This window comes from Ischnura elegans, chromosome 1, assembly GCF_921293095.1.
Source record: "Ischnura elegans chromosome 1, ioIscEleg1.1, whole genome shotgun sequence".
NCBI classification, from domain to species: Eukaryota; Metazoa; Arthropoda; class Insecta; order Odonata; family Coenagrionidae; genus Ischnura; species Ischnura elegans.
This window is the reverse complement of record NC_060246.1, coordinates 150,478,118-150,490,538: the sequence shown is the minus strand read 5'-3', so window position 1 is coordinate 150,490,538 and position 12,421 is coordinate 150,478,118. Positions and strand designations below refer to the sequence as shown.

The following is a 12,421-nucleotide window of genomic DNA, read 5'->3' as shown; positions in this document are numbered from 1 at the left end:
CCACCAATATCCAGCACTTCGTCGTTACTCCTCTCCGTCCACTTAACCTTCTCCATTCTTCGCCACACCCACATCTCGAATGCCTCCAGTCTTCCCTCGTCCTCCTTCCCAAGTGCCCACGTTTCCGCACCGTAAAGAGCTACACTCCACATCAGACCCTAATTAAACTTTTCTTCAAGCTCCTTTATAACGATCCTCTCATAAGCTCCCTCTTGTTCATGAACGCCTCCTTTGCTCATGCACTTCTCTTCCTGATGTCCTTACTACTGTATCCGTTTTCCTCTAATGTGATGTCTAAATAATTGAATTGATAAAAAACCTAAATAAATTACGAAATATAACATAAGAAGGTAAGTTTAGCATTGCACTACCAGTTGGTCCCGTATGGTACCAATATGCGTTAATAGGTTAAGATTGCGATATCTTTTATGGCCCGATTTTCAAGTCACGCCCACTGATTCCAATGTAGGTAACGGAATAAGACTTCTCCGAGTTGGTGAGGTTTCATTCCTGGCTTGTCCCCTTTTCCGTTGGGAAGAGATGGAAAGTGCGCTAGCCGATACCTCGATACGTGGGCGAGCGAATTCTGTGTGGATAGGCATCGGGAGTATTTCCGGAGTGGAAGGGATGCCTTACCTTCTCGGGAAGGGCGCGGTGGAGGGGATGACGCGGCGATGAGCAAGAGATTTCGCCGCGCAGTCTGCATCGCTCGGTGGCGGGGGTTGAGGATGACTGGTAGACAGGCTGGCGGCTGCCTTCTTCCTCTCCATCCTCCAATGGCGAGTGGCCTGTCTGGGAGAGCTCAACGACCCACGCCGACGATCGCGGGGAACTCCCCATTTTCCCTCCTCCGTTTCCCCTCCGTGTTTGGCTACAGGTCTCTCCAAAAATAGTCAGTTACGACTTGATGGTCATCTGGGGGGGGAAGATTTTGAGGAATAAATTCAGGAGCGGATCGTAAATTATTCATACGTCACAGAAATGCGTCATCTCTAAATTTAAATTTCAAACGGAATACGTTCGTAGTCTTCGGTAAATTGAGAAAACAGTGTTGAGAAGATATACAAGCATTTTAATGTAGCTACTGCTGCTTATAACAGTGAAATAGTTTCTCTGGCTGATCTCTTAGACTTTTTCTATCCATTACAGAATAATCTTAACGTCCCTTCGTCAATTCCACTATTTTAATGTATTATTCTCGTTAAACTCATTCCAAGAGCGATGGCCCAAACCAGCGAACAGTCGGCAGCTACCATTTTCCCTCCATTCTCGGTGAGGTCTCTCAAAAAAATAACCAGTTGCAACTAAATTCTCATCGAGGAACGATTTTGGGGAGAAATTACATCCACGAAACGTTTATTATTCGTAAGAAGCAGAAACTCTCAACACCATGTTTTAATTTAAACATGTTTGGGACATGGAACACACGAACGGCTAAATAAAGAAGAGAGTATGCAGAACTCAAAATTATTACATCTAAAGACTGCTTTTTTATGATGAAAGTTAATCTGCCGATTTATGTAAGTAGATTCACATGGATTTTGAGGAGAATATTATTGATGCATGTGTGAAACATAAGCTATGTACGATACTTATCGCTAAGTTTATTTTAAAGATGAAATAGATGGTTGGGAAAAAATTAGCATCTTAATGAGCGGAAGCAATTACTATTGGCAGATGACTGTCATTTTGGTAAAAGTTTCTAAAAATATAAGAAACAGCTTTCGGCCTTAATCTTGTAAAATATAGCAAACCATGGCGAAAGCTTACGAGCGTTCAAATCAGGCTGCGCATGCTCACCGTAATATGAAGCATTACTTTTTGGCGTGTACCTACATTATGTATTATTTTCCACCTCGAAAAACATTGAAAATTCACGGAGATAGTGTTTTAATTTTTCCAAAGCTATTAGTGATCGGTCGAAGAAGAATCACTGAAAACATATCCTATCAGATTTAATTAAAATCGAATTGTGGCATGAATAATATGGAATTCCCATCGACCCCTCTCTCTAAGTCACGCTTTTGTCGAATTTGCATTTTTTTAGAGGAGCACGGGAGCGACTGATTCCCAGAACATGACTCATCCTCGAATAAAGTATAATTGATTTCTCACTTCTTGCTTCAAAGGATGGTTACGTGATGAAAGTTGTCTTGTAAAGTTTCCTCATCCCCCAGGTATTCAATAATAATAGAGACAATCCCATTGTTCGCTTCTCTTCCTAAGTTTTAATTCTGAAGAGAGTGAATGCGACCTACGAGAAAAGTCCATGGTGTATTTTTTGCAAAAGTTGCAAGCAAATCTAGTGTCATATAAAGTTAATATAAATTTTTCAAATCGATGGCCTTATTTCAAAACGAATTCTGTGAAAGGCAGCGTGCAGATTGAAGAGCATGTCATCTCGTATGACAATTCAGGCCTGTGTCCATACACGTTTCGATTAGTCATTTAGAACCATTTCCTTAGATACTAGATACGAGTGAAGGGTAGAAAATAAACAAGAGAAGAAAATACGTAATTAACTGGTATACAAGTTGTTGAACCCCATACCTTGAATTGCAATGGCAACAGACGACTCTGCTGCCCCGTGCAATCTTAACAGCACTCTTGCGCACAGGTAAGAACCCAATAAATAGCTATTTATTGCCAATTTAATGATAACTTCACTACTTTTACCACCCCTCTCAACTATTTGTAATCAATCATATAGGATTTAAGACATTTTTTTCAGCAAAAAAATAGCCTAAAGAGTTTTCGTCTTTTCATTTTCCATTTTTATTTCACCTATTGTGAGGTGCATGATGACATTTCTTTCAATATTTGACTGTAAGACCTAGGATATTAACATTGCACCTACGGATAATTTATTAACTCGTAACGGGGACGGTATCGCAATTCGAGTTCTTGTTTTCGCTTAAAGCGACATAGATCTTCCCTTCCCTTCCTGCTGAAAGGAAAAAACAATGTCTCGCCGCATATCGCCTCGCTTGTGTGTCCGAGTGAGTCAACCGCATTATTTAGAGGTCCGCGCTCTCTCTTTCCTCTCTTCCCTTGACCTTTCCGCGTCTCCCGATGTGACTCACTTGTAAAAAGGCTCGCCTTCGCCGACCGTGAGCCAGACTGCCGCCCGCCTGCCGGGAGAAATTGTACGCACGCATCTTGGACTTGGTCGCGTTTTCGCTCTGCCGCGTCAAACGTGTTGCTATCTATTTTCTGCTGCTTGAGGAGTGCCTAAACCCTTGGGAATTTCTTCACGCCTAAGTCATCATTGATGCTCCATGCGTAGGCCAAAAGGCATCCGCGTATTACCTCCAAGAAAAATTGGTTCGTAAGAGTAGCCGTAGTAGTAGTGCTTAAATCAATAATTCTTTCGAACTAATAAGTATTATACTAAATTTGATTAAAAGGATCGAAAAATAAATGCAAAAAATATGAGCGATAATTATTGTGTAATGAACATCACATGTGTTCAATAATTCATCACATCATGTCATCACATTTTGCTCACAATTTGACAACAAGAGCGAAAAAAAAAACACAAAACCATGCTCAAATTGCCTGCAGACCTCAAAAACTAAGTGCAGATGGAAGAGTTAAAAAAATAGTCTGATAGCCAAGGTCGATTGGCACATGTTGTAAATTTAGTTATCTCGGGCTAAAATTTTGGAATCAGGCAGGAAGTCAGTAGAAAATTATTTATCCATAATAGCATAATTTTCACCAATTTTACTTGTATTCGAGACTTTAGAATCCCATTCAATGGCTTTCACACCACCTTGTTCCCTTGTTGCCTTCCTGAGAAAGGTTTTTCCAAGAAGCAAAAATATTTTTCATCGGATCGCCAAGTTCGGCAAAAATTTCAACAATAACACTATCATTCTGACCTCTACGAAATAGCATATTTTTTAAAAAGATGTAGTATTTTAGAACAGGAACGACTTTGAAGTCTCCTTAATTCCCTTAACAAAAGTTCATGTTTATAGCTAGATATTAAGGGTCCGTGATCAACTATGAATCAAAAGTATAGCAGTTGATTAGGTGTAAAGGGGTACTTCATTGTCACTAACTTTCCCAAATAAACACAACTTAGATTTATGATAGACGATTCATCATGTTTTTATTATAAGTCAATCATCTTCATTATTAGAGGTTGGTTTCTTCTAGCGTTATATTTTGGATAATTATACGGCAATAATGTGGTGACGCATCTTTTTCTCACTAAAACTAACAGCCATCGTATGGCCGCTCTTTGGTGGGATGCTACTCGACTTATTCATTTCCTTTTTCCTTCCTGCTGGGACCCAACGTTCTTCGCAAGTCCTCGCTTAGCTTTTCTCATCAAATGAAATTTCTATGACTCCACATTGGCTTGCTAATGACACTCACGCCAAAATATTTGCCGCTTTCCGCGTACCATATAATTCACGGTATCTCCAGGTGAATCATCAATGCCCGGGCGCGATTACAATCCGGGAGTTAATTTTCAAGGCGACAAAGCCAAGTGGGAGAAATTTTTCAAATTAATAAAAAAGAGTTAATTTTCTTATCTTGGCGCTACGGAAGATTTTTTTCCCCATTGATAGAAAAAGAAACCTTTATAATCATGAAATTACCATTTTTAAAAGTACATTCACTAAGGCCGTTGAAGGCCTCGCCAAAACAAATGAATTTATACCAGCGCATATTTATCAAACAGTCCACCAACTCTCAATTATATCTTTGTGTAAACAATGCAATCCTATTTAGTTGAATAAATTTATGTTTATTCCTCAAATTTGACCTTTTCCCCTATCGCAGAGATGTTACATGTCTAAATCAACAAAATTAAATATTTTTAATCGGTGAAAAATCCATGTCTAAACTTGCATTTAACTTTAATAAATATTTGAAAGTTGATGAAATCTTCGGGTGTTCGGTAAATAAAATATTGTTTCTAACAGACTTGTTAAAATTCTTCATCGCTTAGGACACTCAGCTGGAAGAAAAACGGGGTACAAGGGCTGAAAAGCCATTGTCTGCTTTAATTATAAAAATGTGTTGATTAATTTCATACTTTAGACTATTAATACATAATTTTTGTATAAAGAAGATAAAATGCCTGGCATATTCCTGTTGGTATTTAATACCATGACCGAGATGTGCGCTGAACTCTTAATGACTTCCTATGTGTTCACTTGAGAAACCAGAAAATTCACAACTTCATGGGACTCCTAAGATGATGGTGCAAGAATTGAAAATAAGTCGTCTCCGACATGCACATAGCGCGGTATAAGAATCAGACGTACGCGCACATGGGAGAAAGTGAATGCCAGAGCTCGCGTATTCGAAGTTTTGAAGTGAGAAGTGAAGGCTGCGTGCGCGAACAGCATAAAAACCGGTCTAATGAATGTTGTCCTGGTCATTATGACTCAATTCAGGGGAGTAGAAGTTCTCAACAAGAGGGCTGTCGCAGCTCACTGAATAGCAACTTGAACGTATGTATTTACGTCATCCTGAAAAAATTGAGTCGTTGGCAAACTCACTTAATTTATAGAAAAAACATACTGAGTGAAGAGAAAAATGTGTAGGAGATAGACATAAATAAATACATGGTTTCCTAGTATTTTCTCCCTGGATGGCTTCGTTGCGATTTAAAAAAAATCCAATTCATTTCCTATGAACCGTTTTCTTGACTGGAGGAAGAGTCTCGGGTTTCCAGTCGGGTCCAAGGGTCCAGGGAGCTGGAAACCCGAGAACTCTTCCTCCAGTCTATTTGCTGGGAAAACCTTAGATCCTTCGTTTTCTTGACGTCATGCCTGAAACATTCAATTATATTCTAAATGACTTTATTACCTCAATAGTAAAGATCCATCGGTCACGTTCGTGACCGATCGATTCTTAAGAATTTTTCAGTTGCATTAATCATCGCGTCAGCTCGAAAGACTTCTATGTTTTCCAAGCTGAAGGATCCCAGTAAACTAAAATATGATATGCTACATTTATAAGTTTATTTTATTAAAGAAGCTGATGATTATTTTTAGAATCACAAATAAAGTAGTATCTTTACAAAATGACTATCTAATTTGTTTAAAATTGTAATAATAATAATGTCGTCTTTATTTCACAAGCGAATTAAGGACTTGATAGTCCTTTCTTACAATTAACTTGTTTGACAATCACATACATCCATGCCCTGGATGGTGGTCAAACCACCCAGGCGGGATTCGAACCCGCGACCTCTAGGTTAGCAGTCGGGGACTTTACCCCGGCGCCACCGTGTATACCGAAAGCCAAAAATTACGAGACTAAGGAAAAAACTTCTCTTAAGGTTAAGCAATAAATTAACTCCGTTGGTGACTTAACGTCTTAAATGTATGTATATGTATCGGTTTTTATTTAGGAAAAATACTATCCAAATATTGTTTGCAGAATAAAATGGATATTTTAAGCTCTGTTAAGACCGGCTGTAAAATTCATCTCCCAGTCAAGGCCGTAGGTAAACTTGATTGATTTTTGTAATATCATCAATAATTTGACAGAATCTTAGATTATTTTATAATTATAAGTCACTCAAATATTGAAATATCTTTTCAGACACCATCGTAAATAATGTTTTTAACTAGGGTTATTTGGGTAAATTAGTCATTTAATCGGAAAAGTTTCGCCAAGGGTTTATATAAAATGACTGTACTCAAAAATGGCCTCTGAATCGCCATTATTACCTATTTTTCCCTTTCCTCGTTGTTAATTTCTCATTTTCTTTTTAATTTTTCTTAATTTATTCTCTCTCCACTTATAGGATTCTCAAAGTTAGCGAATTTAGTCATATGAGATAAGCCTCTGAGGTTTTCACTTCTTCCACTCTTTACATTAAGCCCCTTCGTTTTCTTCCTAGAGTTAATCGCACTTTCAGATTAACTCACATTAATCCCGCTCATGAACTTTCCACCAAGAGCTTACGTTCATCAGGAGGGTTCATTCTTTTTACCGTTTGTCGACGTTAAAAAAAACAGGGACTTGATATGCTAAGCTGTTTAATCCTACTCTGATTAAAATTTCCCTCAAAAAGTAGTTCATTCTTTTTTATCTTGGGTTGAATGAAGATATATGGCATGATTACCATTCTTAAATTTTTACGCATAGGTATGAAATTTGCAAAAAAATTATTTTCTTAGCAAATTGTCCTTCTGCGGGCATACTTAATGAAATAGGGGAAAAAGACCTCCCGAAATTTTTCCTTCATGAAAAAAATGCAAGTCATGTTTGGGCTAGAAGAAGAGAAATTAACCTTTGGAATTTTTTAAATCCCAAAAATTTGTGTTCTTGTCCCTCATATCTATTTTATATTACAATCATCCTAAGCGTGACATGCAATGACAATGCTATTCGAAAATCCATAAATAATATATCTCCATGCAATCTATACACACGAAATAGCAGTTCCCTCCAAAGGAGAGAAACTTTATCTATCAGTCTTCTTTCTAATCTTCCATTGATTCCCCACCCCCGTGTTTCATTTTTTGATATTCAGCCATTTAATCGTAATAGTTTCGAAAACGTTATGCGTCATCTTTGTTCAAGTACATTTTATTCTAGCTTGTTATTTTTTACTATTTGTTTCAATGGCTTTTATTTACATGATCATTTCGTGCCAATTGTTTTCAATGGCAAACGATTAAGATAACGATGAGCTATGCCGCGTCGAGTAGAGGATAGGACGAGGCTTTTTAAGACCCCGTCCAAACTCTGATTGGAGTTACACGATTTCCTCTTCTAATCTCATCCGTGAGTCTATCCCCACCTAACAATATCAACACCATCCTTCCCGATTTTACAGTATAGTTTCATTAGTGTGCACTAAAAGCCTAAGTACCAATGACTCACAAATCATACTGTGTACTTTTCTTTCAAGTTACTGAGTGAGTCCTGAAAAATAGAACCTGAAGATAAGAGTTTTCCTTCCTTTCCATGAGCGTAAACTATAAATGCTTGGTAGCGCCAAGCGATTTCGCATTTTTTAATCAAATGCCGCTAATTTTGGGATTAGATACCTATGGCAACACTAATGTTTATTTCTCATCTAAATTTTCATTGAGGTCAGGTAATAAAATTAATTGAGTGGTCAATCGATACAAAGTTTTTCAAAGTTTAAACTTCCTCTACTAAAATTGTAAAATTTAGCAATATCGAGTCTGAGAGTTCCATTTCTTAATTTTAAATGAATGTGTCTTTGTAATATTCAATGATTTCCGGCAAATTGATAAAATTCGTAAAAGAAATTATGAAAAAATAGCGCCTTATGATAAAAAAATCTCTTTTTCATTACTAATTCCAACGAGGTCCATAAAGTGATCCGGTGAGATTTTAGGATTCAAGGTTTATAGTCAGTTTTAAACCGAAATTTTCATCAAGATGATTCCTAGAGATGTGTTAAGCTTTCGAATCCACCCGAATAATAGTTTGCGGCAAGCTACGTATTTTTCTCTTTACTCAATCCTGACGACTAATATTGCACAACCCGAGTAAAATGAAAACAAGTTTCACGTTCAAGAACAAACACCTCTCTCTCACGTCGAAACTTCTGAGTGTTCTCTTCCCTTTTCCACCTGTCATTTTTCCCGAGATGGAAACACGAAAGAAAAAAATTATCTCACGAGCGGAATGGGGCCATGGCGAGCGTTTACCGGGAAAGGCAATAAACCTGCACTGGCACGCTTTGCGATCTTCATTTCTTTTCCGAGTATTTCCGCCTTGAGGAACCTTTATGGATCCCGGGAAATGCAAGTTAATTGCAGCGGAGGAAAAGCGTTCGGCTACGCTATCCGGTGTGCGCGTACCTAGTATACCGGGGTCTCTCTCTCTCTCTCTGTATCTAGACGAGGGAAGAGAGAGAATTGGACGTTACAAGAGAGTGGAAGTCTGGGACGAGAGGGAGGAAATTGTAGGAGACCGTTTTGAAGAAGTTTTGAGGGTGAAGTGTGCAGCCGCTCAAAGCGTGACGGAGGGAATCCTTTCGGGAAAAGGACAGGAAGGAGAAACCATCGGAGAGAAGAATGGGGAAAAAGTAGCCTTCCTGCTAAGAGGTGTAATGCGATCGACGCGTTTTTGCGTCATGTTAATCGACTTTGCCTCTCATTCCCATCTTCCTTGACAACTTCCCTTCGAACATTTCCTTCCCAGACATGCCTGATCGGGGAAGGATGCAACGGTCGGCGGCACGATCCTGATGAAAGATTTATCAAGACATCTGCCTTCCTCCCTGCGGATGAGGGGGAGGACGAATAAAGCACCTCAGGTTCTTGTACTCGCTGCTTGTCTACAATGGGAATGTTTTTGCCTATCTGGCAACGACTCTTCTTACGTTGAATGCCAACATTCTGCAACTACGGTAGAAGCTCTCCCTTTTGGAATTTAAATAAATTTTTTGAATCGTTTTTAGGCCAAATTAAAGGATTAATGGTATTGAAATAAAAGGTAATTGCACTTTATAACAATTATTTTAATGTTTTTATGGATGATTACGCGTTTCGGCCACAGAGCCTGCGAGCTGAAGCGCATCGTATGCATTAAAATAATTTTGGAATAGTGCAACTACTTTTTATTTCAATAACTCGAAATGCCATACAATTACGCCTGAATCAGTTGAATTTACTCGGATACGTGGTATTAGAAATATACATATGAGCTCAATTATTATCACTTTATAATGCATATTTTCGATTCATAACTTTCATTGAAAAAAGAAGTTTTAGATTAATACACAAATTAGGCTCATTACAGGCCCATTATTAACTTCACTATTTTTTATAATTCACTATCTTATAATTATGTGAAAGTGGCGTATTTTTAGTGATTGGCTTACCAATGCCCTAATTCAAGGAAGAAACAATATGAGGCAAACCTAAGGGTGACCAAAGAAACCGCCTTGTGCCAATGAGGATGCACAGACAGGTCTATAACATGACATCTTGATTCTATAAATTGAGTTTTCTACCCTTTTCTTAAGAGAAGAGCCTAAATTACCCAATTTTATACCAATTGAATTCGGTTAAGACCTTCAAATGCGTGAACTATTCAATAATTTCTTGATTGAAGTATCCATTATTTACCAATAGTTATACATTCATTTTTCTCCCCCTCAAGCAAATTCAATTTTTCCCTCTGACAGAAAAATCATGCATAGGAGCGATTAGAGAAGAAAATTATATTTTATACTGATTACTCTAAGTATTTACATCGCAGAATATTTATTTCATTCCATTTTTCTCTGTAAAAGTTGGCGAATTGTTACTTACGGGGCTAATTGTTATCACACGCGGAATTGCCGCTGTTATCAATGAGCAATTGCATTTTCTTTTCTTTTAGGAGGGAGTAAGTATGGAATTATTTTATAGTGGAGAATTTTACCCCATCGAAGTTAATTTCCCTACTTTAATTTATCCGTATAATCATTACGTGTAATTTTTATCGCAATCAAAATTTTAGTTTTGAGTTTTGCACCATCTTCGCGTTTTGGATTCGCCCTCAGCTGTAAGGGTTATTCCTCCATTCCTCCTATCACTCTCTATCCTACTCTATCCGACTCCTATCATCCCCTTTCAGTTTGCAGCGGATGATTTTCCTTCGTGATTACACGTTTATCCTTGGTAGCATAGCATACTTCACCTGAACGTAATAAGCAGAGCGATTTTTTTTAATCTTCGAATTCCACAAATTACTAAATCCTACTTATGATGCAGATTGCGGATCGTTGCCCTTTGCTTCCGTGCTTAATTTGATACCCATGAGGCGTTTTGCGATAGTACTCCAATGGCGCTTTCGTATTGACGTACGTGCTCACATTAGCCAAGTGATAATGAGAAGCGGCTCGTAAAGTCGATCTTCATTAAGAGATCTTCCCTCGAAAGAGGTATAATTCAACGTTGACTCTGCTGTGATAGCTGAGGGAATTTGTGGAATTTCAACCAGTTGCCTGCAGTGACAATATACGCCATTGTCCAAAACCGCGTTTCTTGTGATTGGGTTCAATGGAGGCATGGCATATTACCATTTCCGAAGACAGGGGACGTCTTACATATATATCTGATGCTTGCACGTCCCTAGTCTCAATGGTAAATTAACCATGATCTGGCGCTGTTTTGGGTAACGTATGCATTCATGCCGATTCATAGTAAGTTATATTTTTACTTTATTAAATATGTTTTGAAAAAAAGCCTCGGAAAATAGTGCCACAGTCTTTTAATATTAAACCTTTTTGAATACTCGGCCGAATGATTTTCTGGATAACTGCTTAACGTTGCCAACTGATTAAATGGGTAACAATAATGGAAAAGTACTATAAAAAAGAGCAAGAGTCCTTGTAAAAACACACACCGTATATCAAAAAGAAATCCCTCTGTATTTGTAATATGCAGATATTGCAATTTATATGGTAAAAAGATTAGCAAAATACTATATACCAGACATTTTTATTGTATTCTTGAATACCTTAGAGATCTGAGAGGATTGGTAGAAGTAAAGAAAGAGGTTTATGCATGGTAACTGGAGGAAAATTCAATTATTTAACTAGTTATGTTTAATTTGGTATGAATGCCTGTATCTTCAAAAGGTGGATTGCCAAAATGCATTCTCTATATTTAATGTTCGCTAGTTTTATTAGTATAATTTGTTGTAAAGCGTTTTATATCAATCTACATTTTGGCGCATAGTATGTACATATGTGGAACCCTCAAGACAAGCAATAAATTGATACAGTTAAAAACAACTGTTAAGGTAAATAATTATCTTGCAAACTGACAGCCGCCATCAGCATTTAGCGGCGCGGAGAATTTAGTCACAAAAAAACACCCATACGTCGTGATTACTTTATCATGGAGATTAGGGTCGAGTAAACATCAGATCTATAGGACATATAAAAAACTCGGATTGTAATCGTTGTAAGAAAATTTAGACCCTCTGCAGAAACCTCTCAGCGTTATTTATTCATTACATGCTACATGAACTAAAATAATTGAATTAGTGGTTGATATGTTTAATCTAGTCCCTGTTGAAGTTCAAACCATAATAAACGCAATTCTATGGAATAATAAGCTCTGATGGATGTCAATGGGATTGGATTAAGGAGTTGCGAGCCAACGTGACAGGTATTTACTTAGGAAACTGACTTAGGTGGTTACAAAGTGTAACAGTTGTGCCTCGGGTTAAGCTGTGGGTCTAGGTTCGTCGGAATTATTGGGTGCCAGTACGGGATACTGAGCAAGGGAGAAAAATTATTCCGCCCGTACTCGGAATTGAACCAACCCCCCTGTAGGGGAAGGTAATTCCCTCAGTAAGTTGGGAGGATCGCGCTAGCGACCAAACCACTCCCTTATCATCACCGGGAATATGGGGAAGGGAATTGGGATTAAAAAAATAAGGTATACACTGGACTTTAACTAACTAA

The 12,421-nt window shown here is 38.0% G+C and overlaps 1 protein-coding gene across 1 annotated transcript in view; it reads right to left on the bottom strand.

The window, feature by feature from the left end:
- Positions 1–661: 661 nt before the first annotated feature.
- LOC124172380 (nuclear matrix constituent protein 1a-like) overlaps positions 662–12,421 on the bottom strand; it is a 35,607-nt gene continuing 23,847 nt past the window's right edge. The window contains exon 8 of the mRNA XM_046551849.1: positions 662–915. Within this exon, the coding sequence (XP_046407805.1) occupies positions 898–915 (18 nt within the window). The 3' untranslated portion in view covers positions 662–897. The remainder of the gene's footprint in view (positions 916–12,421) is intronic.